At 39.9% G+C, this 25,670-nt stretch overlaps 1 protein-coding gene across 3 annotated transcripts in view; it reads left to right on the top strand.

Moving 5' to 3' along the window:
- Nucleotides 1-25,670, top strand: part of GALNT18 (polypeptide N-acetylgalactosaminyltransferase 18) — a 215,458-nt gene that overhangs the window by 172,444 nt on the left and 17,344 nt on the right. For 2 of the 3 annotated variants that reach the window (XM_063160599.1, XM_063160598.1), the window contains one exon: nt 25,102-25,266. The exons of the other annotated variant lie outside the window; for it this stretch is intronic. In XM_063160599.1, the coding sequence (XP_063016669.1) occupies nt 25,102-25,266 (165 nt within the window). The remainder of the gene's footprint in view (nt 1-25,101; nt 25,267-25,670) is intronic. 3 annotated transcript variants of the gene reach the window in all.

Here is a 25,670-nt window from a genome sequence, read left to right as displayed (position 1 = left end):
GCAGGAACATCACCATCACACCTCCAGCCACCTCAGTGCCAGGCAGCTGTTAGATGTGCACAGACCAAGGTCATCAGGTGGTTTGGGTACCTCTCATGTGCTGCTGGCCACTGTAAGAGGCTTTCAGTGTCTGTGTTAGCCTGCCACATCAAGGCTCTCCTGTGGTGCAGCTGCTTAGCACAGCTGGACAAAACCTGGCTTTTGCAACTCTTGAAACAGCCAAAAAGTAAATGCAGCATGGTAAAATATCTAACTACAGGAGTTAAACCAGGCTCCTAATACACTGTTTAGTGATGGTAGAAATCATGTTCCTTTAATCACATAAGATCAGCTCAGAGGGAAAACACAGCAGCTTCCCATCAGAGTGATGATTAAGGGAATCAAGAAAACTGACAGATGAGGTGGCAGTGAGAGGAGATAAATGTGAAGGCAGGAGAACAGTTCGGGCAAAACAGTAACTAAAACATAAAGTTCATGTGAGGCTCTGGGGGTTTTGCTGAGGTTTATTTTTTTTATGTGCTTCATATAGAAGAGGATAAAGGTAGTGGTTTAATTCCTGAACTTGTTAAAGTAAAGCAACAATTCAGTCCTACATTTAGGTCTCAGAAGATCTATTTCCTGCTGTGCCCCTGTTCTGCATGGAAAAGATGGTTGTTGTAGTTGCAGTAAATACATGCCCCAGGCCTGACTCCTTTCCTGGTTCTGGGATCTGCCTGAGCCTGGTTATTTGTTGTTGTTGAAGACTGCTGTTTAACCAGGTTTGTAATCTTGAAGGCAGGCTGATGACAACATGTCACTTGCATTAAAACTGCTCCTGAGTGATAGTTTAAAAGATTCTTTTATGAGAATGAAATACCGCATTATTAGAGACTTTATTATATAATAAATAAGTAGCATCAATCAATGAAGTGATATTTTAAGTAGAGATTTACTTTGAAAATTGCTTGTGACTGAGGGGATAATGGGCAGTTCTGTTCCCTTGTTCAATAGCTTCTGGCTCTTATAATTCTCAATTTATAAGCAGTTAAACCCCAAAGCTCATGCAGCAATGTGAAAGTCAATAGAAACCAGTTAGGTTTTGAGGAATTCAGGTTGAGGACCAGGGTCAGAAGACTAAATGGGGAGTGTCACTAGAAAAGAAATGCAGGTGAGAAGGGACCCCTTTTTATATAATTTCATATTCTTGCAAGAGATTGTGGAACTGACACCAGTGACTACGGCTCTGCCTGGTATGAATTATTGCATCTCCACTCAAGGCAGTGGAAGAGAGTCCTGCCACACATAAAGCTGTGCCAGTTCACACTGTACAGGACTCTGACCTCAAAGCATAATGTATTCTGAAGTACTGGGAGTAGCTGCAAAAAACCCCCAGAAACTTCTAAATTCTTTTTGTATGGTTCACGAATGCTTCTTTTCAATACATATTTTTATAAAAGCTATTTTTTCTTCTATCAAATCTCTTAGCATGGTGATTGTTCATACACAGATATTTTTCATAAATTTCAGAAAATATCTTCTGTTATTTAGAAGTTTGTTAAATGTGTGTGTAAAACACGTAATTATTGCAAACTGAGACTCAGTGCAAGAAAATAGTTTACCAGAAGGCCTGACATGCAACAGATGCAGACTGTCAGGGAATAAGGGAGAAAACAACAAAACCTGCAGATGGATCAATGACTGGCCCTTCAGAGTTGAAAAAATCACTGCCTTGAAAATGAAGTGTCTACAATAAAAACATTTCAGGCCGCCTTTTATAGGCAGTAAAAGGGAGCACAGCAGCTGCTGAACAGCTCTCAGTTACGCAAAAACTCAGTGTTGCTGTTCATGTTCGATGCATTCAGCAGCTGTGTACAGGGCAGCCTGACCTGACAGCACCACTTCTTTCCAACATGTTAGGCTGAGCTGGGCCATCACTTCCTTGAGGATGATCCTTTCATGTGTGCAGACCCGCAGAGGGCTGTTGTATTGCACTAAATAATGATTTAGTTGTTTGCAGTGGGTGTTTGGTAATTTGCACTGTTCACATGATTTGTGTCCTGTCAACACATGATCTTTCCCTTCCCCCCCAGCCCCCAAGTGCCAGTGTTGGTGGTCTCTCTGTGGTTTACCCCTCTCCTCACCCCTCCTCACTTGTGTCCCATTGGCTGTTGCCCCCTTCCTCTGCCCCCCTTCCCCTCTGCTCAAAATCCCCCCACGGGAAGGGGATGCTCTCTTTTCTGTCTGGGACGTTGCCTGATCTGGTGTCTCGATCTATCAAGTCAATAAACTGAGGACATTTGTCCCTACATGAGGAAGAGCAATTTGGGTCTTTTGCCTTTTGTCCATCATGTGGGCTGGGATCCATAGCTAGCTAGAGTGGACCTGAACAGCCCAGCCAGGCATGACAATCTTACAGCTGGCACCCAACGTAGGGCTCAAAGCCACAACCCTGAGATTAAGAGTCTCATGCTCTACCGACTGAGCTGTACAGACCTGATCTGTACAAACCATCCAGTTCTATCCTGGGCCAGGTGCTTTTTCAGTGAGCAGTCAGACCGTGAACAGAGCAAGTCCTTGCTGTAGCAGTGTTGGGTTTGCAGTTGGACTGCATGATCTGAACCTTCTTTTCCAGACTCAATGAGAGAGTTTTTCACTGCAGGTGAAGATCAATGGTGTTGAATTTTTAGCTTCTGAGTGTGGATCTGAGGGATTTTCACACTGCTCTCTTTGTCCAGCCAACGTGAGTCTGTCATTATTCCCATGCAGAGAGACAGCCTGGCAGGGCACTCTGACTCCCAGGGTATGTGCTCCTCTTCTTCCAGGGGCAGCATCCGACAGCACTGCCAGCTGATGTTGTCCTACAGGTTGTCCTTTGCCTTTTTTATGAACTCTTCTAGAATGATCTAAGCATTGGGCCTAACTCAAACTTTTATGTACATACTTGATTTCTGGGAACAAGGATGCTTTTCCACAATAAATAGCCTTCCCTCCCCCGCCAAATCTAGGTTTCTTGGTTTGGTAGATGCCCAGGTAATAGAAGATAATGTAGAGAGTCATTACCATGCCTGACAAGCATGGTTATCAGCATTATTAGATTATATTTTTTATTTTAAACATATTCTGTAAATTGTTGTAGCAATTAATGTCTTATATAAGAGGTTCCTGCTGAATAGTTTATTAAGTCTATTTATATTTCTGCTGATTTCTTTTAGTGCATAAATCCTGGTTTTGATCATGGTGAAGTTAATAGGAATTGTGACCTTGTTTGCAAGGGAAGCAAAATCTGGTGTTAGTTTTTTGCAATCCTTTTCAAAGTTGAGTTTTCCTATGTATACCTGAGAAGATTAATTCAAAGCTGCAGCCTCTTTAGAATATATGACATCAGGTACATCAGGGAGCTACAGAAAAGTTTCAAAGGCTTCCAAATCCAGCCAGTCCTTATTTGCCTAGCATAGGCAGTGCAACGCTTTCTTCTTGGGGATGTGTTGTGGAGGAAGATATTTCACATTACATAATACTTTCTTTTTTTTTTAAAGTATTTTTTCCTTAAGTTTGATTCTGGCCAAATTCTCATTATTTACTTCAGTGCAAAGTTTCAGAGGGAAAATCTGTTCATCTGATTCCTGAGTTTGGAGCAGTTTTATACTGAGCCTTTTGCCATGAGTGATTTTTTTCCGTACTTGCTGTGGTAGCATTAATTTTGCAGTTGGAGTCAATCTTAAAAGTCTTTTCCAACCTTAATAAGAGAGTTTTTCATTGCAGGTAAAGATCAGTGGTGTTGAATTTGTAGCTTTTGAGTGTGGATCTGATGGGTCTGAGAGATTTGCACACTCTTATTTTGCAACTGAATAAGAGTCTTTGTACTAATAGGACAGAGACCAACTTGCCTCTTCATTTTATGAAAGTATCAGACATAATGAATGCCATTCTCTGTTCAGAGGGTAAAAGACACTGGAATTCAAAAGAATCAGCACAAGAGGTCCTTCTTCAGGTTTGCAGACCTGGGATAGGTCTTTTGTATGTTACACTTCATTGGTTGAAAACAAAAGCAGAGGGAAAAAGCTGTAGAACTGCATTATTCTGTATCAGAGGGAATATTTTTTACATCCCTCAATTTGAAAATAATGGAATGGATATTTCTGCTTATTTATTTTTGTGTTCAAAACCATAGTGTGAAAACATTGCGTGTACCTGTGAGAATTGAGAGAACTGATCACTTGGAATTGAAACTCCAACCATGGTGAAATGAAAGAGTTGAAAAATAATCTTTTTTTTCCTAAGAGTAACATTGATTTTCTCATTTGGAAGCATATAGAATTTTTGTAGCCTTGGAGAAATGGTTTTTTTTTTGAAGAAATTTTATCCTTGTTTCAATAGAATGGTCTAGAATGAAAAAGAACTTTAAAATATCTTATATGCTTTTGAAATCTGTATTCTTCCCTAGTGTATAGGCTTACTGCTGAAGGTGAGCATGAATAATGAAAAAGAAAAATACCACTGTAAGGTGAAATTTGTGATCTGGCTAAAGCCCTGATCTTGATGTTGAGGTTTCAGGACCTGACCTGAAGTGAAAAAACAAGAATTCAAAAAGTAGTTAAATTCTTTTAAGTGCTGTGAGGAAGAGTATTAAGAACTTGAATTACTTCAGAACTTAGAGCCGAGAAGGCTCTAAGAAAAAAAAAAAAGGCCAAGTATTTTTCTGATTAAGAAATGACTGCTTCTTTAAGCAGATAGATGCAGCAGGAGAGTCAAAGATAGCTTGGCCAGTGGCACAGAAGACATGTGTTTGAAAAAGCAAATAAAACCCCTAACCACAAAAGGTAACAGGAATAAGAGCAGTTGTCTGTAATATGTTGTATCTGTTCACTCATCCATTCTTCTAAATAAGAGGGAAATGCTCATCTTAGAGAATGGATAAGAGCCCTTTTATGATAGCAGATCTATTTAATATTTTACAGTAGAGGCACTGGTGCAATTTTCCAGATATATTAGAAGATGTGCTGAAAAGATAGAGGCATAAGTTAACCTTTAATGGGAGGAAAAATTTCAAATGCTGATCAGAAGCAATGTCAGAAGGGTACTCAGAAAATGCTATCAAAGACATTCAGTTCCTCAGCTTTTGCCTAGTAAAGCAGGATTTCTATAGAGATAATAGAAACTTCAACTGGCAAGAAAATCTGATGGAATTTACCTAGACTTGATAAACTCAGCTTTCCTCACATTACTGCAGAAGAGAATAATGCATTGTGTCATCAAAAAAATAGTAGTGAGGGAGTTTGTGGAGTGCTCGAGCACCACTCTGGGACCACAGAGGATGCTCCTGTGGAGAGACAGTGGGATTATTCAATTCATCAGTTAACATATCTGTTCCCCTCTGTTGGACCACATGGCTTAGACTGGGGACTTTCTCACTGTGTGATGTCTTTGGGAGGATTTTTATTTCTTGCTTTTAAGAAAAACTGGTTAATTGATGATGCTGTAGTGTGGTGAGCCACTGGCCCATTGGCAGCCGAGCGAGAGGCAGCGGTGCGGCGACCTTCCAGGACAATCCAGCAAGGGAGCGGCTCACTCGGGGGCACAGGAACACACACACACCATCATTCCAGCACATGCTTCCAGCAGCTCTTGCAGGATCACTAATGACAGAGAAGTGGGAAGGGTCTTTGTTTGGAGTTCTGAGGAGCTTTGCTCCAGCCACACACGGAGGGGCCAGGGAGAAAGGCAAAAGGAAAGTGGAGCATCCAGTTAAATATGGAGCACGGGGGGGGGGGGGGGGCAGAGCATCAGGGCCAATGGGCTGAGGGCTCAGGGCGGGGCAGGGGCGGGACAAGGGGTGGCACCAATAGGGTAAAGGGGCGGGGCACTGCAGCAAAGGCGCCAATGGGTGAGCAGGGAAGGGAGAACATTCTAGGGGATGTGCAAATAAGGAAAAAGGGGCGGAGAGGCCAATGGGCCAACCAGGAGGCAGAACTGGGGTTCATTTGCATACAAAGCAAAGCATGCTGGGAGAGGCTCTGCTCAGTTGCCTTGAACAGGGGAGATTTTTCCAATTTAGGGTCTGTCCCTCCAAGGAAGCATCACGGACCCTTTGTCTGTAGGGCCACTGGCCTCCACAACATACATAACAGAAGATTCCTCACAGATTTTATTTTAATAATTTATAAAGTATTTTCACTTTGTGTTTTGTTGTCATTACCTTGCCTGTTTTCTGTATTGCTTAGGTGTTGCATTTGCCTTTCAGCCTTTGGGTTATTCTCTTCATCTTGAATTCTGTTGCCTTTCTGTATGACTAAATCCATCTTTATCATCTTTCTTGGATATCTTGTCCACAGTTGCTATGTCTGTTATTGATATGGAAGGAGAGGAGCATATATCTGCTGTCTTTATACTTTGACCAGAAGCAATTTATTCAGCATTTTGTTAAATAGGTGAGGAACGGTGCAGGAAGAAGGCAAATAGAATATAAAACTAATTGACTTCCAGGATATGTAATGCCCTCTTTTGATAGGTTTTTTGAATTTTATATTATTCAAATAATTATTATTGAGCTTCTCATGGTCACTGTAGGAGCTTGCTTCCCTAGTTTACATTTTAAGGCAATTTGCCCAGAATATCTGTAATGAAAAACCTCCTGCATTGAAAATGTAATTGAAACAAACTGTTGAGAGCAACTTCAGTGCCTGAGAATTTCAAATTATCAGAGCATTTCAAGCTCTCTTGTACTTTTTTAATTTAGAAGAGATTAGAGTTGTTGCCCTGAATATTATACAACAGTTTAGAACTGTTCTCATATAGGAAATAAAAAATGCACATACATTTCCAGGCTTTTTCTTTTTTTTCTTATGCTATGCTATAACAAGTGATCTTTTTGTAAGGCTACTTTTGGTCAAATTGATCTCAACAGGTTAAAATATCATAAAATGTGGAGGTGAAATATTGATGGGCTGCTAGATGGGAAGCCTGATGCTAGATTTTGGATTTGGATTCAGAGCTGTGGGCTGGTGCTGAAGGGCTTTGAAGCCCACTATCCCAAAATACTCAAGGCATCATGGTTTTGGGGCTGCTGCCACTTTCTTGTGCGTGGTTGCTGCCCTGATCTTGGGGCCCAAAGCTGCCCCCTCCAAGCTCTCCCTCAGCCACTTGGCAAATGAGCACTTCTTGTATGCGATGAAGTAATACTACCATAAAAGAAGGGAAGGCCTTTCCTTTGCTAATTTGGAAATGGTTTTATTTCACACTCTTGGAGAAACAGAGCGGCTGTTTTGGGTACCTGCAGTCTAGTCTCATAATCTAATGCTGTGAGAGCATTTCACATTTTGTAAGTGCATTAATTTGAAATAGATCAGAGTAAGATGTTATGTAGCTATTACTAGAGTTATCCATATTTTAAAGATGTCTCTTCTCATTGCAAATTGGCAGTTCAATCAGCAGTTTTTAAAACCAATTGTCACTTACAGTCTAAATTCAGCATAAAACTAACAGTTATTGGAGTGCGTGTAGAGCACTTGGAGATGGATGATGTAGTAATTGTGGGATGGTTGTCAATTTAAACATTCTTTTGATTAATATTACACTGTCTCTTGTTACCTCATCAGACAGAAGTTCTGAAGGTCAGATTTTTGTTTCTCAAATTCTTAACACTGTGTTACTAACTGTAAGAGAAGGTAGTTAATACAATAGATGGAAAATTCACTTTATAGTTACTTTAGTTTTATTGATAACTTTATTATGTCAGTCCATTAATTGCAGTCATCCACTGGCTCATTTAAAATTCATGGGCCAAATTCAGTTCCCATGAAAGCACATTTAACTCCCTCTGTAATTACATGAGCCATATTGCTTCCATAGCCTTCATTCAGATTCTGACCAGCAATTCAGCTTCAGCTTGGGTTCTCCCTGATATTGTTCTGCACTTACAGAGTGTGGTTATTTGCAGAAATTTTATGGAATGATTGTATCCACAGTGTGTTTCTGTGAATGGGGGATATTTTTTTTTGTCCTGCTGATTAACCAGCATTTGTCCAATTGGGAAGCACAGAGAAAGTCAGAAATTATTTGTTCACATAAAATGTTGATTGAATATTTATGAGTAACTCTGAAAAAAGAAATCCTGCATTGATTTGGAAGCCAAGGAAGGAGCTGTGTTTGTCAGATAATTTACTTGAAATCAGCAATCAAACTAGCTCTCAGCAAGATTTGAGTTCAGTCTAAACCTGAATATATTTACAAAGTGGATGTGTTTCTCCCAAAGAAAATATGGGATAGTGGAGATTTTAATCTAGGGTGGTTTCAAGAGCCAATGGCTAGAAATTAAAGCTGTTTGGATGCCCATTAGGAATATGGTGCATATTCCTGTAAGAGCAAGTCAGTGGTCATCACAGGAAGTAATTGTTGGCATCATCAAAGCTGACAAAACTCTGTAAATTATAATTTAATACAATACAAATCATTGCACTCAGAGGTAAGCGCATGGAAATATGGAGTTTGTGGCATGTGGGGGAGCAGAGTGGAAAACTGATGATTCTTTTTGGCTCATGAATCTGCTGACATGTCAGCCAAGTGGCAATTGCAGCTAGGGCTTCTTGGAATTCCAGTTCAGTTGAGAGGGTTCAGAAATAACACTTGCTTGTTACAGTGAATGAATAATGGTGTGCCTTTAAATAAATTGGCGGGTAGGGGTTTAATGTGTTTTTCTGTATAGATTTAAAAACAGTTGTTGAATTTCTTGAATTAATTTTCCGTCTCTTTTTTTGTTTTATTTCTCCTAAAGTGTGATTGCACAAATTGTACAGCAATAGCTATGCTATGCCAGGCCTGTCTGCTCAGCTGGCTGTCCACAAAGGCTCAAAGCAATCAAGTGGAAAAGCTGAGGAATGCATTTAAGTAATTCTGATGTTACTACAGAATTAACTTTGGGGTTTTTTGGCTGGGAACTGCACTGATTGTGGACATTGGAGCTTTGTTGCTCTTGCTGTGTTAAAGACGTGATTTGTTGAGCATGCATATTCCATTTCAGTAGTTATTTTTGGTGCTTTCAAGCTCTCAAATTAGCCTTAAAACTGTGAAGTCTGCATTGACTGACTCACAAATGGCAGTTTGGAAAATTAAAAATATCAACACAGCTCATGAACTCACTAGTTTTGGTAAAAATAACATATTTTAAAAAGATAAAACTGAGGTTACTGCATTAAACTTGGAATTTTTTAGATAGTGCTGCTTTGCCTTTGGGATGGAGGTCTGCAACCAAAAGGGCAGGGACAGAACTCAGTGTAGAAGAATTAGATCATGGTGAATCAGAGCTGTAAATTTCATGTTGGTTTGCAGGTTTAATTTGATCTTCTCTTTTATATTAACACAGATCCTTAAAATTTTTACTTGGCCTTAAATGTGTTTATGCGAGGAAATCTTCAATTGTTCAAATAGAAATTATCAAATACCATTGCATTAGAGGGATACAGTGTGCTAAAAAGGTTTCCTTTGTTAAATTGTGCCTGCACGTGTTTTCTTTATATGGGACATATTTTGGGTACCAGCTGATCTCGGGGTTGTGTGCTGTCTGCACTGCTGGATCAATTATCAAATTATTATCAATCATAGTTTAATTTATTTGTGTCCAATGCAGTCACAACACTTAGTCCTTTCACCTACTGCCTTGAATTAAACATCTCATCAAGTTTAACCTCATTCTTGTTAGCAATTATGAATTTGAGGGGGGGGGGGAGGAGGGTGTTAAGCATTTCTGGAGCATGTTGTTTTTTTCCCCAGATGGCATTTTTAAATTCAGTATGATAGTAATGAGAGTCACTGTGAGTGTCTGTGTAAAGATAGACTGAGACTCTTGGGACCTTCTTGAGCACTCAAGGTACATTTAAATCTGAGCTGTCAAGTGAGCTGCATGTCATTCTGCCAGATGTGTGACATACATGGTTAGCCCTCTGAGGCACCAAATTTCCCCACTTTCAGCACACCCAGTGATTATGGAGTAACTGTATGCTGCAGAGTGCCCATTTCTGGCTTCCAACTATCTTCTAATATCCTATGTCATGTGTTCTCAAGTAAGTTAAATCTGCCCTCTGCAGACTCAGCTGGCTGCATATAAATTTGAAGGAATTCTGTAATTTGATCAATATTCCCTGAGATAACACTGTAGTTAAGGTCACTAAGAAGAAGCAACACCACCTACAAATACTATGTCAGGTTAGATGTTTACTTCAGCTTCTTTGGCACTGCTGAGACTTCTAAACATCAATACTGATTAACTTTTTTTGTTAATTAGACATTTACCTCTTAGGATTCTTCCTGTCCCTCCAACTTCGTTGCTCTTCAGCAGTTTTCAGCCTCGTTCTTATGGGAAACTATTTCCCACAGTCACAGAATGTTTGAGGTGGGAAGGGACCTCTGGAGTTCATCTAGTCCAACTCCTCTGCTTAAGGAAAATATCTCATGATACTTTATTTTCCTATTCTGTCCACAAATGCAGATGAAACACAGTTCATCTTGGGCAAGAGGAGTCCCCTGTGTGGGAAAATAATTCAATCTCTTCCCAAATTTGCCAACTCCAAGACAAATATGTTGTCTGGACGGGGGTGAAAAAAGGTTCCATGATCTCAGCTCCATCACTTCCCCAAAAGGCTAAAAGCTCTCCAAGACTTGAGATAGATATAAAAGAATCTCTGGTATTTCTGACACTTCTTCTTTAAAGGAGCAAACCAATCATTAAAGAGATAAGGTAACTCTAACTAAATAGAGTAACCCAATGAAATATTTCATCTTCAGTACCCAACAGTGGCAGCAGTCAGTCAATAATGTAAATAGCAGTGGGGATGAAGCCCCCCAGCTGATCATGAAGCATAAACTCTGGGTGCTTTGGGATAACAGGACAGTGACTAAAGCTCTAATTTCAGCAAGCCTGGCCCAAAGATTTCAATCAGTGCCTAATTAAATGCTTCCTGGATAACAGCTATGAAATAAGTTTAATTAAATAATAATTAATTCAGGCTTTAAGTGTAAAGCAGCTGCAGAAACGTCTGAGAAATACTTTGTGCAACAGGAAAGTAAATCTGGTGCCCCATGTGCCATGGAGAATGTGAAGTTAGTTTTATTTAGAGAGTGCTCAGCCCTGTACCAAGATCAGGTATATCAGTGTTCTTCAGCATCTCAGATGAGGATGTAGCCTGTCACCTCAGCTTCCCATGCATCTCCCAGATTGTTCTATGACTGTTGAAGGAACAAAATTTTCTGGCACCTTTTTTTAGGGCTGATGCAATCTAGTTCATGAGGAAAGGGCTCTGTTTGCTTGAAGCATGCAAAGAGATTTCGTATTGAATGATCAAGACTGTGGGTGGTGTGATTTTAACTGTTCCACTGTGTTCCTGCAGTGAATCTGACAGGTGCAAGTCACAGGGTGAGTTGCACTGGAGACTGACAAATTTCTGCCCTGAGACTCTGCTTAAGAGGCTGACAGCAGTGGGCTTGGAAAGGAGCATGCTGAAGGAATAACTTGCAGCTGACTGTAGTTGGGTCCTCCAGGTGTGTAGCTAGGGGAGATCTGGACCAACAGCTTGTTGGCTAAAAATCTGATGCTTTACTTCAGTCTGGTTTAGTCAGGGGGAAAAGCTAGATACAATTAGTGTGGTTTTGGGTCAAACCTAGCTCTGCTCTCCTGGGGTTTTGCCGCACTCATTTCATATCACAGGTCGTAACAGCCCAGCTGGGACAAGGACAGGATGTGAACTGCATCTTTCCTGAGCTCCTGCACAGGCTCTCTGGGCCTTGGAGCTGTCTCTAGGAATTGAGAGGGTCACTGTCCTCCCCCTGCACAGTTTGGGGTGCATACATGGGGCAGGACTGCAGTGGTGTTGTCTCCCCTTGGCAGTGTGCTAGCACAGCATTCCCCCTGTTGTGGGCATGGTCCAGTGTCCCCTGCGAAGGAGGGGACAATTCCATTCCACTAATTATTAATTAATTCCCAAACAAATATTTCTCCAGAGCATGCCCTTGCCCTCTGAGGGAACATCTAGCCCTAGAGGGCCTGTGTAGGGCCATAGATTTGTGTTTTAGATACAATCTGCACAAAATAATACAAATCACTAAATAGTTTATTGTACACTAAACAATTGTAATAATCCTTACTAGTGTTTCTATTCATATGCAAATTAAGAAGCTAACAGTAGGCATTGTTGTTGGTTTAGAACAATCAAAAGGATATTGTGAAATTAAATTACTTAAAAGAGTCTTGAAAGAACTATTATTTATATTGTGAATATTCAGTGACTTTTAATTATGAGACTGATGTGCCTAGTTTTTGTATTAATTCTAAACAGCAAGACAGCAGGCTTTTTATTTTCTTTAAATCTGTGTCCTGTTGATACTGTTATGAGATAATCTACTTCAGATATTAAAATAAAACCTCCTAAGGCATGCAGAAAATGCAGGGAAAAACCTGACATAATCTGTCTTTGGTGCTGAAGGCAGCTCAGCGTCACATCCCAGTGGTATCTTGGGGCCAGGAGCTTAGCAGAGCTATTTTAGCTATTCAGTGTTGTACTTGAAGGTCATTTAAACATCCTGGGTTTAGAGCTGTTGGTTTTATTTTGCTGCCTCATCCATCTGATAAGCTGCTAGTCAGAAATCTGAGCCTCTTCTGCTTAGCCTGCGAAGCCCTGAGTTGATATCTAGCCTTCACTGCATGACTGAGTGGCCCAGAAATGAAATTAAATGAAATGAATGAAAATGGGGGGATGTATCATACCATTTGCATGATTAAGCAACAGGCCTTTGCATATCACAGTATTTGCAGTTTCATTTCTTTTCAAGGTTTACAGCCTGGTTTGTGCAAAGGGCATAACACAGAGTTGGGAACATTTGCAGGTGTAAGAGAAGTGAAGCTCGCTCAGCCAAGCACAGTAAGGATTCCCTCACAGCTCAGGCAGTTGAATTATTGTCCTCCTTGACATCAGAGCAGTTTTCTCCTTTTTGAACTGCTTCGTTTGTTTATTTGTTCCTAGTTCAGAAAATCTTTTAAGACTTAAATACTCATGGTAAGAAATCTTGGTGTATAGTTGCTTCTAGGGGCATTCTTCTTTTCCATCTTTCCATTAAAAATGCCATTAGCACAAAAAGTACATTTAGTGGTAGAAATATATTAGGTGATGCTTTTCTTTGCCCTTCTTTTGGGTGCCAGAAGAGCAGAATAAAAGAGGAATCTCTGGGATATGAGCACGCTATTCCAGCCTGAGACACATCTCAATCTGACTTGCAGAGCCTTGTGAACTTGGCACTTTATTCATGAACACAGGCAGGATTGAAGCTCCAGCTTCTGCATGAGGTCATAGTGTGCAGGATCCTCATTTAAATTTTAGGTGTGACTTCTTTCTCTGAGTGTCATTTGCTGTCACCCTGAAAACAGTGGAGCCACTCCTTCAAGGCATTTGGCAGGCAGGGAAAGTGCCTATTCTAGTAAGGCACATATATTTTTCCACTTGCCTTGGAAAGCTTAAAAGTATTTCAGGGAAGAAATTTTCTTTTAGGATACAGTTGGGATCGATAAAACTTCATGAGCTCCTGTCTGTCTGTGGAGAGAGAGCAACAGTAAAGAGTGAAACAAATCAGTAAAGTGATAGGCTTTATTACTTGAAATACAATACAATAATATTTTTACTTTTTGTAGGCTACTGTGATTAAGGATTTGCTTGGATTTTGATGCTGTCCATTTAAAATAGGAGAAATTATTTTCTTCAGCTTAATGGACTTAACGTGGTTTAAGACAAAAAATACTCCCGAGTGCGCCCAGATGGGAACAGAGTAACTTTCCTTTTTTGTCTGTGAAAGGGAGACTGCACCAAGCTGCCCCTCTCACCCCTGCCTGCTGAACAGCCACAGCACAAACCCAAAGGGAAAGAAAGTCTTTGTTCTTTTATAAAAAGAGAAAAGCTTATCTGTTGATGACAGAGATAAACAACAAAAAATGGTAAATGTGCTCTTTGCTTTGGTGGTTATCAGTCATGCCTGCAACATCAGAATTCAAGCTGTCTCCTCCATACTCTGTTGTAAAGCTGGCTGTTAAGTAATGTAAGTCATTCAAAGAAAAGCACATCACAGCACAGACATCAGATGTCTGAAATTTTATTTGTATTATGACAAAGCATGCAGCTAAACCTGACAGAGATCTCATTTGTTATAGTTTATTAAAAATAATGTTACTGAGCATGAAACTAGGCTACCTATAGTATTTGTCTTTTCTGTCAAAGTAGGCATGTATGACATGATAACCTGAGGCAAATAGTGCCGGGTTTAACTCTGAAAAGTGACTAATTCTAACCTGGGAAAGGACTACAGAAGTACCCACTGAGCAGCTCAAGTGGTGGAGCTTGATCCAAAACCAGCTGTTTGTCACTGAAAGTGCAGCACTGAATGTTCTGTGCATGGAAATGCACAATGTACCTGCAAGTAACCCTTTAAGATGTTGTTCCCCAATGGCAGTGTCTCAGCTGTAAGACAATTCCTGAAACCAGGTGAGAGACAAAACACTGAAGAAGATTGTCTGTGTTACTGCTGTATATCTGTGCTGAGTTTCTCTCACATTCTTGTGCTTGAATAAAATGAAATTCTTTTTCATTCTTTTTTTTTTTTTGGTGTTTGAGGCCCTCTGTTGCACTGCAGAGGCTTTTGTCCCTCCTCACTGTGTTGGAACCCTGGTAGTGCTCCAGACCATTGGTGCTTCTCATCCTGTGGGTCTCCAGAAGGGTCATGTTCCAACTTTTATAATATCCATAATAAGACTTTCAGAGTAGAATTATTTCAGAGAGGTTAGGAGGTCAAGTGGGAGGTTAAAACTGCTGCTGAAGGAAACACTGCTAATGGGACTAGGTGAAAACTTCCGAGCTTCACTTTTGTCAAAGTGCTCTGACACACTGGGATGTTCTAAGTTATTATTTTAGTTTTAATTTGCATAATAATTTTGGCATCGCCATTGTAACTGAAGTCTCTAAGCGGATTCTTTGGTTGCAGGTGGTTTGATATTTCAGTTTGTCTTCTTAAAGGTGCTTGCATGAGGGTCACTTTATAAACTTAACTCTGGCTGATGAACTCTTGTGGTTGTATTGTTCTTTGGGGTGTCTCTGTGGGGGGAGAATATGTCCTTGCTAGTAGTTAAAAAAAAAAACAACAAAAGAGAGATTGTCACTAAACAACTTAGGTTAAAATGTGTTCACTTCCATGTAGAAGTTTTAATGTCTCTATTTTATGGTCTTTAGCACAAAAAGTAACTACATTTTAGATAATTTTTTTTCTTGAATTTGCATGTGTTGCTGTCAGTATAGTACCTCTGGAAAACTGACATCAAATGCAGACATGATTCTAAGAATGGGTGAGACTGGCTCATCTGATCTTAGAAACAGATTTGTGATTCCTTTAAGTGAAGCCAGGAGAAGGAATAGGCTTATGTGTAAAGCTATACCTTTAGGGAGCTGGGGATTCTTCCACAGTTGTACATTAACTACCTGCCTTTGTTCCTGTCACAAAATGATGAAAAATTACAGCACTTGTGGAACACAAGAGGAATTAAAGGACCTCTGTTTCCACAGCCATTGCTCACTGCCATACAAAATTAAACATGACAGGACTGGATTACAAAGCAAAACTAAATGAATCTACAAACTGAAAACCTCAAACAAACAAGCAAGAACTTCAAAAACCTTGAGATCAAGGTGTTTACTGTAGAGCATCTTAAGAGGGTGTGGCATTTGGCTGTAATTTGCCTTAACTTATCCCTTGTAGACAAAAAGTTCATCAAATTTAGTTTAGAAAACATAATACTGGTAGAAATAACAAAATTTTTTTAGAAAACTCTCAAGTTATACCGCTAGAAGAACCAGTTTCTGAAGAGTGGTAAGCTACATGATACATCCCTGGCACTGCATCTTTTTTATTGTTATGCTTATTATTGCAGTTCTAAGCACTCCAATAATTACCCAGATGTCTTTTATATCTAGTCCTCTACAACCTCAGAATAAAGCCTTGACTTGATACTCTCAATACACCCTTGACTTGAAACCTTGACTTGATACACTCAGTACGCCCTTGACTTGAAGAGCCAAAGCCTACACAGTATTAGAAACAGGAGATCCTGGGAGAGAGGAGAAGGGAATGCTAGGAGGTACTGACAGAGCATTCTTGGATTAATCAGAAAAATTAAAATTACTGTTTTATTTTTTTCATTTTGAACATTCGGGAAACTCTGTGGAATGGGCAGAGAACAGTGAAAGCTGGCAATTAGGAGCTGGATCATAAGCTAGTAATACTTGCTTGGCTGATAAGTAACGTGAGAAGGGTTCGGAAGGGCTTTGAAAATGAGGACAAGTGAGTTTAAGCAGTGTGGAAAACAGAACAAGAGGAAAGATGTTGCCTTTCAGAAAGGTAGCCTGGAAACCAAAATTAAGAAGCATTCAGGGATTTGAAGTGGGCATGAATCTTGACATCAGCGAGGAAACCAGCAAGGGTCAACTTTAAGTGGAAAAGTTGTATTTTATTGCAGGAAAAATAGGCTGTATGGCAAGATTTGATGATTGGGAAGAGGTTCAAGGTGAAGATGTGCATTACATAAACACACAATTATCTGAACATGACTGTGCCCATTCTAATCTGGAGGTCTAGCTAGGAAAAGGTAAAAAGCCCTGCTTTTAGAGTTATTGATGCTGAGTTACCAAATGCTTATACACAGATGGCAGTGAACTAGCTGAGATTTTAATTTGCCTAGAAGTCAGCTTTAAAGGACGGGCCAGTCCATCAGCGTGTGGAAACAAAAGCTGTTTGTTTCCTGGGGAGTATGTGTTGAAGGAAAAGAAAACAGGGTAAGAAAGACATGGGATTCTTTAGGAGAAAGAAAACTGTGAAGGTTAAAGAGAGGTTAGTGGGAAAGGGTGAAGGAAACTGCAGATAGGTCCAAGTCACAGGAGCTATAAGGCAACATGTTTTTAAAAAAGCAGGACACAGATGCCAGAATGTTTCTGGATTTTTTGGCTGCACTGTTTTTTTGGTGGGTTTTTTTTGGTTTTTTTTTTTGGGTTTTTTTTTTTGTCTTGTGGAAGAGATGTAGAGATCTTGTGCAGAGAAAAGAGCAAAACCCAGGGAAACATTAGGAACCAAATCAAGTAAATTTTAATTTATCCGGGTCCTGTTAATTCTGTACTTACCAGAATTAGGAGAACTATGGCAGTAAATACTGAGAGCATATATAAACCCCATGATTGACAGCTTTATTCAATTTAAAAAGTGGAGCTTAAGTAATAGGATTTTTGTCTGCTTGTTTAAAATAAAACCAATGCAGAATACCAAAGTAGGCAAAACCACAATTAAGTATTCCACTGCAATATGAGTTCATGAATTTAAATTAAAAAGAAAAGATCTGACATTTAGTACCTGTCTATTTTCTATCAAAATGTTAACATATTTGTGATTTTAAGCATGTATTCCTAGCACCACAGTGTGTTATTTAAGGTTTCTGAGCACCTTGGTTTTACTACTATCAAATATTGTTGCTTGGAGTTCAGGTCCTAATTAGTGCATGGACATGAAGAAGAACAAGTAGGTCAAATAATCAGTATGCTGGTGCCTTAATTCAGTAGATACAAATCTGAACACTGAAGTGAAATAGTGAATCTCACTTTAATACCATTAAAATCTAAGTTAAGGTGTTGCTACACTTGGTATACCAGAGCTGCCTGACAGCTCTTCACTGAGGCAAGATTCAAAGTTAATTGATCCTCAGCATGGATAAAGTATCATCATAATGGTTTTAAAGTTGAACCATCAAGCTGAAAACCTGCCTCCAAAACCAGCATGAATCTTCTGAGGGTTGACCTTTGGCTTAGGAGTAACTTTCTATAATTCTCAGCCCATGTTCTCGTGTATTTCCTTCCTCAGCAGTGTTTTAGGGCAGCACAAGACACAGAGATGCTGTTGCTACAGGACAGCACAGCCTCTCTCCTCTGCCACTTCCTACATGAATAATAAATGGGAAAACACTTGATTTTTATCTTAGTGATGTATATGTTTGTGTTGTTCAGAATGCACTTGGATTCTGTTGGGCATTTTCTAATCAGGGTTGGAAAGCTCTTTCTTTCTGATGTATTTATGTAGCAAGAAATTCCAGAATAGGAATCAGGAACAATACAGACAGCCAAGTAAAGGCAATGGGAGCTAAGTTTGGATTTACTGGAATCCATCAGACTGCTCCTTATCTGGAGTTACAGTCAAGTATGAATCTGCTATGAGACTTTGGACCTGGTATGTTAATATATTAATCCTGACAATAAATGGCTTCATGGATTCATTTGGAAAAAAATATGGTTCAAAGACGGAATAAAGCAGTGGTGAATCAGGCTTCTTATCCCTCAGTTATTATGCCAAAGGCAAAGTAGCAAATAAATACTGCTGGTGGTGAGCATTAAGTTTGCTCATTATAAATGCAGAGACATGTACCAGTCTCCAGCATGATTTCATCTGGGAACATTGCCACAAGGATTACAAATGGCTTTCAGCCTGAAAATTGGTATGTACTGCTCTAAACTTGCAGTGGGGAGTTGGCAATTTATCCTTCAGATAATCATCTTGTGTTAAGTTGAACATCTAAGTGTAATTTTTTGCTACATGATAAACCAGCTCCTATGAATAATTTACTGCAACTGGCAACCCACTTCAGCTCTGAAGTCTTTATGAAGTCTGGTGGCTTTTCAAAGTTTAATAACAAACTTGGATCCAAGAATCCCATCACACTCAAAGTCAGTGGAATTTCAGTGTTAATTGCAATGGGAGTCACAATTTGACCTTTTAGGGCAAACTTCTCAAGGACAGAAGTTCTACATGACATCATTGAAAATGCCAAAGCTGTGCATTTGTGTCCAAGTAAGCAGAGTTCATTTACCCTCCCCTGTACTCTACTGTATCGTGGGGGGTTGTGCAGATTTTATCTTGGGTAAGTGTTTGAAATATTTTCACTGGGCAAAAAAAAGTTGGCTGAATCACCTTGGGTTTAATTTCTCCCATGGCAGGTTTAGGCGTGTTCTGCTCTGTGCCACTGCGACGCAGCTACATGATATGTGAGTGTTGCACCAAAATTATCCTTCCAGCCCTACAGGAAACCTGCCAAGGTGATCAAGTTGGTGGTTTTCAGAAAGAGCAGCAGCACCTTTCAGTTTGGCAGGCCCTGACTGAGTGGCTGGTCTGGACGGTGAGGTCTGTCCCAGCCTTTTGGTCTGGCTCTCGCTGACCAGGCTGGGTCAGAGCTGAAGTGCAGGAGGAAATTCTGTGGGTTGTGCTTAGCATCATCCCCCTGTGTAAAACAGAAGCAACCAAACCTTGTCATAGATCTTTAATATCAGCAAGGAAGTATTCTACATGCACGTGTAGGTTCCATATACGTTATCTCAGCTCTAAACCTTTATATATCACTAACTGTTATTTTCTGATTTTGAGCCTCCTTGCTCAGCTCTGCTTTCTGCTGTGCTCCCTCCCTGCCCCCTGGCACCTGTGTGTGCACTCTGCAGGGCTTTTCAGGGAGCACTAGCTGAGCAGAGGATGAACTCTTCAGCAGTGAGAGGGCTGTGCAAGTGATATTTCAAGATTGCAGCTGAAAGCAGAATTTGTCTCGGAGGAGATGGGTGGAAAAGAAGAACCAAAAGACCCTTTGTTATGAATTTAACAAATGTGATTTAGGGGAGACTATGACTCCAAGCATAAACTCTCAATTTTCTCTTCCCTGCTGATTTGCTTTGTGAGATTGCATCAGGAGAGAGGAGAGTCCTGGCATTCCCCAAAAATGAGTGAGGGTGTGGCTTGGTGCAATGACAAATAAAGGGTGAAGCTGCTTCTCCTTACTTCTGGAGCTGGTCTGAGTAGCAGTACTGAATACAGCTCTTGGCAATATTGTAAGCTTTCTTAGTGCAGCAAACTCTTAGAAAATGTTAAGCTTAGAATATTAAATAGAAAAAAAAATTGAGCAAAAATAACATTGAGCAAAAGTTCATCTGAAATGGATGTGTGAAGAACATTTAAAACACCTAATTTTCTCTAATAGTTCCTAGTCATTATGATAATTTCCTGAGAATCCTGTGCAGCTCTCAACTACCACTCATTCATGTTCTCATGAATCCTTTGAATATCCTTTAGATATCTTTTTCCAGGACAAATAAATGTTTTTCTTGAGAAAAAAAGATAAATTGTTTAACAAAAACAAGTATGCCTTGACTAAACCTCACACTTTCACCTCATATGAGGGTTTGGGGAACCATTTAATTAGTTTTAATTATGTGATACCAATCTCAGTTTGCTTGTCTTAATGTGAATAGACAGATTATTGGGTAGAGCAAACGGAAATGAAGTGATGGCTTTAGACAGGACACTTCTGGTAAAATAAATTCAAGAAAGCTACAGACTTATTGTTCCTTCAGTTGCGTAAAAGGGTATTTGCAAGCCAAGTTTCTCAGCAGATATTAAAAATAATGGAAACAATTTACAAGAAACCCCCACATTTTACAGTCTGGGGGAAGATTGCCTAGGAAGAGTTTAGTCCCTGTATGGTGGTGGGAGAATGCTTGAAGGAGAGGTGGGAGAATGCTTGAAGGAGAGGTGGCAGTGCCAAAGGCTCAGGGCACACATTGACTCTGAACCTTTGTGGATCACAAATCCTACCCAGGTTTTTACAGAGTTTCTCACTGACAGTAGTGCTGAATTCTTGCAGCTTCACTTTTTGAGAAGGTGAGTGCCTTTTGTCAAAGCTAAGTGATTTCCTGAACAGAAGTGCTCCCTGCCAGGTGCCCAGGAGACATAGTTGTACATCAATGCTGCTGGAGTGAAAAAACAAGATGGTAAAATGCTGTGGGCTAGAACAGACTAATGAAATGTAAGGAGGCTTATTTTGTTACAGACAAAGAGAGTTGTTACCTGGTGCTTTGGTACCAATATTCAAGCAGGATTCTTCCTGTGGAAATTCAGTAGCTCCTCCGGGAGTATGTGTTTGATGGTGATGTGAAAATCTGTGCTTGTTTTGCTAAGGAACTTGGAATGAATTCTGTAAATCAGCATACAGCAAATGTCTTGACTGCAGTGGATCGAAATAAATTTTTGTCTAAGGCTTAATCCCTTGAACAAACACTGCTGTGACATTTGCTGTTGTAGCTCAAATGAAAAGTCCAAGTTCTAAGTAAAAATTTTAAAGTTACCCCAACAATTCAGAAGTTCATATTTAGTATTCAGTCATTTGGACTTCTAGGACAGTACTGGAGGGTTGTTCAACAAATCACTGCCCTGAATTACTGCAGAATTTCTGTCCTGTTGTGTTGGTTGATGGCGATGTTTGCAATATTGTAGAACAAATGTGTCAGTGAAATGCATTTCACCTGTATCTTTTCAAGTGTTTTAAACAAGAGTGCCTCAATTGTCCATTTTGTGCTGAAGTGCACTGCAAAACAGCTTGTGTGCTTGTTGATGCTTCTTAAAAGCATCCTCCTAAAGAAGGAGGATATATTTAACAGCTTGTTTAAATGACAAGTGCAAGCTGTGTGTTTATACAGCTACAGGATGTTAAAGCATGAGCATGGTTTTATTCTGTAAGGCCATACTTTACCTGAAGGTCAAGTTAAAATATGTTCCAAAAAAAGGGAGAGTGTGCATAGCTAACATGTACATTTTGAGAGGGTAATTCAGGTCATGTAACTCAAGTAATCTCCTATGGCCTGTTCCAGACAACTAATTTGTGTACCATCCTTAAACAAAAAAACCTCAAACAAAACAAAACAAACCCCAAAAAACCAAACACAACCCCAAAACAAAACAAAACAAACCTTCAGAAAGTAGTTTGGAAAATGCAAGTAAGCAAATAGAAACAGGAAGGTCTTGTATGAAAGCAATTAAAGTATTTCGAATATATGAAACTGTTTAAAGGGATGCTTTACCATGGTTTCATGTTTAGTAGCTTAAGGTTTCAGACTAGAACAGTAATCAGTATTAGTTAACTCTCTTTTACCAAATGGATCTCCTCCCTTCATCCCAACAGAGTTATTATTGTGTTCTCTCTGTGCAGGGACTGTTTAAGTCTCAGAGTAGGGGAGAGGAACGAGGGGCTGTTGGTATGTTTTAAGAAAAGTTTTCTGGCCAAGTGCAACACAAACCAGTGCCTTCCTATTGGCTCACATGCTGCTCAAATTGAATTTTTAGAAGTTGTGTGGTTTTAATTTGATTCCTCCAGTAGAAAAAGACAGCAGTCAAGCTGCAAGGTTGTGCAACGTGTTAAATTCTGAAGTGAAATAAGAAATGGATTTATTGTATAAGAGACTAAAATGTTTGTAATGATACATAGAACAGTTAAATATTTCCACATTACTGGATAAGCAAAGCAACATCTTGGAAGAGCCTTGCTGGACAGGCTGCCACCCTCCCACGTTCTGTTTTAGTTTGAGCTTGTGCCACTTACCAAGCTGAAAAGTGCCTTTCCCAACGCTGGGTGAGAATTCCGGATTTCTCACCTCTGTTTCCAGCTGGCCCACAATGAAAAACTCAGTTATATTAGCAGGTAAGCTCTCTTAATTAGCAACCTGCTAATTGAATCTGTGTTTGATTGTTGTGCTTCTGTACAGTTTTGCCAACAAGCAATTGAGTAGTTCCTCCAGCCAGAGCCATGGCTCTGCTCCTGCCCAGAAGGAGGCTCAGGCTGAGCCATGGCTGCACTGACAGCAGAAGAAGCTGGCAGAGCTGTAATATGAACTGGGTTTGTTCTGTCCCTCCAGAAGGTGAAATGATTACTGCAGCCTTTGCTGCAAAAGGCTGAGGGGTGTGAGCTGATAAAAACAGCTCAGCCACGAGGGTTTGCAGGCACACTGCTTTCTTTGTGCAGACCTTAAGCCATAGAGTGCACTTCTCAGAGTTACAGCCAAGCCTGCTCATCTGTTTCCAGTGACTGATACGTATAATTAAGAAAAAAAATGCAACCCCCCCTTTATGTTCTTATATCCTGTTTTCTATAGTGACAGCATGCTGAAATTAAATATCCCTTCCTATTAGTTAAAAGTTTAAATAACTGACAATTTCCCTTTATGTTTTCTAGTAATATTTTCAGGTAAGAGGTAAACGAGCTGCAACAAAAAGTTCATCTGTAGGGTGTCCTAAAAATCCCTTTGCAAGATCATCTTGATCTTTTAGCCTTGCTCAGTCACTACCTCAGTTTCTCCAAAAAAAAGTCTAAGTAGATCATATACATGTCTAAAATAGTTGCTCTTGGCTTGTCTAGAAAGTGCATTCTTAATGTTTAACAGTTTTCTAAGGCATCAGTTTTGTTTGCAGGAATGTTAATAACCTGAGTTGCGGATGCAGAGTGATCTTGTTATAGTTCGTGGAGTTTACTTCTATCCTTACTTCTATCATAACCATCCATTCTGGAAATGTGCTGTGCCAGTTCCTTGTATTACCCTGCTCTCCTCCTGTAGGGCATGACTAAACTATTCAACTTTTCTCTGTTCAACCTCTTAAAACTTCAGCCACTCACCTCACTTCTGCCAGCTCAAGCTTGTTGTTGTTTCTGTGGGGTGAAAACAATGAAACTTCATTAAGGGGGCAAAAGCTTGGATTAGTCTAAACCATTAATGGTAAATTAATTAACTTTAATGCAGCTCAGATGCCAGGTGACGTCTGCCCTGGCAGTGTTACAGAAGGGTAAACTGGGGACACAGTCTTGACCAGAACACCACCATTTGTTGTGGTTGTATTCAATCCCTGAGTTGACTACTTACAGCATTCCATTTTTTTAAAATTTCATTTTATTTTTTTATTTATTACAGGAAGCTCCAAAATCTTTCATCAGACCTGGCTTGTTCTGCTTTTCTGCTTTCTCTCTTATTTTACCAGAGTGTTCACAAAGGAGAACACTCACACATAAAACAATTTCCAACACCAACAATGAACAAATACCAGGAAAATCTGGGCACCAAAAAGATTCCCAAATACATCCAGCATAATTTCCAGTTTCCCTTTTGTTACAGACAAATAGAATAGCTACAGTAAATGGCAGCGGCATTAATTTGGTGCTTCTGTCCACTCTTGTCTGTTGTGACTCTGCCACCACTGAGTTATCACAGACTTAACAACTGGAGCATGATATTTCCATTTAATCTTTCTCATGGTCCTTCCAAGGAAAAGGTCTGATTTTAGCAAAATAAATTCTATTTGTGATTAGCAATCAGGCAGTCCTGGTATAATCCTGTATTACCTTCCTGGGCTTACACGTAACCTGCCAATCTGAAAGAGGACATATCCTCTCCATCCTTCCTCTTCCTTTTTTTCTTCTAGAGAAACCTTCCACATATCTTTGTAGTCAAACAGAGTAGAAAGAATTTGTATAACATAATAAACTCATGTCTTTGGTCCCAGGTGTAATCCCTGAGGCCTTTGAGGGCCCTTCTTTGCTAGAAATACAGAGCAGCCAGTGTCTGTCCCTTTTCCTTGTCTCTTGTGTCTGTGTGTATTGACTTATAAAATGTAAAATGAGAACAAATGCCTTGAAATGTGGCCATTCTGTTCTCTCTCATGCCTGTATCTGTCACCAGTTGCTAACAACTTTTTTTTTCTCTATAGTAACTGCTTCAAGTGTGGATTTTAGCATTTGTTTGCAGAAAACTTAATTTATCTTTCCCTGTCCTATAAAAGACTGAGATGCTCTGAACTCCTGTGCTGCTGTTCTCTGTTTTTACCTCTCCAGTGAGGTGTTATCCTCAGATGAAATAGTCAGATCAGAGCTAATGGCCATATTCAAGCCAATCCCAGGGTGTCTATCTTCCTCTTTGAAGACCCTCAGAAACAGAAAGGAAAACAGAAGTAAAAAGTCACATGATGAGACAATAATCAGTTGTATTTGCATATTTCCTCTTAAATACTTAACTAATATTTAAGCAATTAATTGTTAATTTAGACCAACTTTTAAAATGTTGTGTTGCTTCCTGCATGAAAGGAGATAATTTCCAAGCCACTATGGGGTCAGCCTGCTGCCTTTCAGCATATTTATCTGCCATTAGCTTTTGGGTGAAAGTGCTGCTTCTGTGTAGAGGCCACAAATCCTGTTTGTGCTTCCTGTTGCAGAATGTTTATTACACAAGCAGTCAGCAGCTCCACGTGGGTGTTCTGAGCCCCACCATCGACGATGATGACAACAGATGCCTGGTGGATGTGAACAGCAGGCCCAGGCTCATTGAGTGCAATTATGCCAAAGCCAAGAGAATGAAGCTTTACTGGCAATTTACTCAGGTAATTCTTGCCCAGCAGCCATTTCAGAAAGTTTTAAAGCTCTGTTTCTGTGTTGAAGTGTGAGTAATCTGTTTATTAGCAGAACAGAACCAGATTTATCCTCGCTTGCTTTGCACAGAGCCAGGAAGCTCTGTGCAAGTTTAGTTTTGATCCCAATGTCAGCTACCTCAGTAGGGTACAAAACTTGTATTATATTTTCTGAGTTCACCATTAATAGCTTCTAAGGCAGAGTACTGTTATGGGGAGTGGAAAAAAAAGGTTATTTTAGTGGAGTCAAATGCAGAGTAACCTATTTAGGAAAGAGGAACAGAAATCTGTATGGTTTTTTTTTAGAAGTAGCTACTCACAAATGGTGGTATTGGATCATTGGTGGTAACAGCCTCATAATGAGCTAGTTCTGCAGT

The sequence above is a fragment of the Melospiza melodia genome, chromosome 6, assembly GCF_035770615.1.
Source record: "Melospiza melodia melodia isolate bMelMel2 chromosome 6, bMelMel2.pri, whole genome shotgun sequence".
In the NCBI taxonomy this organism is placed as follows: Eukaryota; Metazoa; Chordata; class Aves; order Passeriformes; family Passerellidae; genus Melospiza; species Melospiza melodia.
This window is presented reverse-complemented; position numbering and strand designations above follow the sequence as displayed.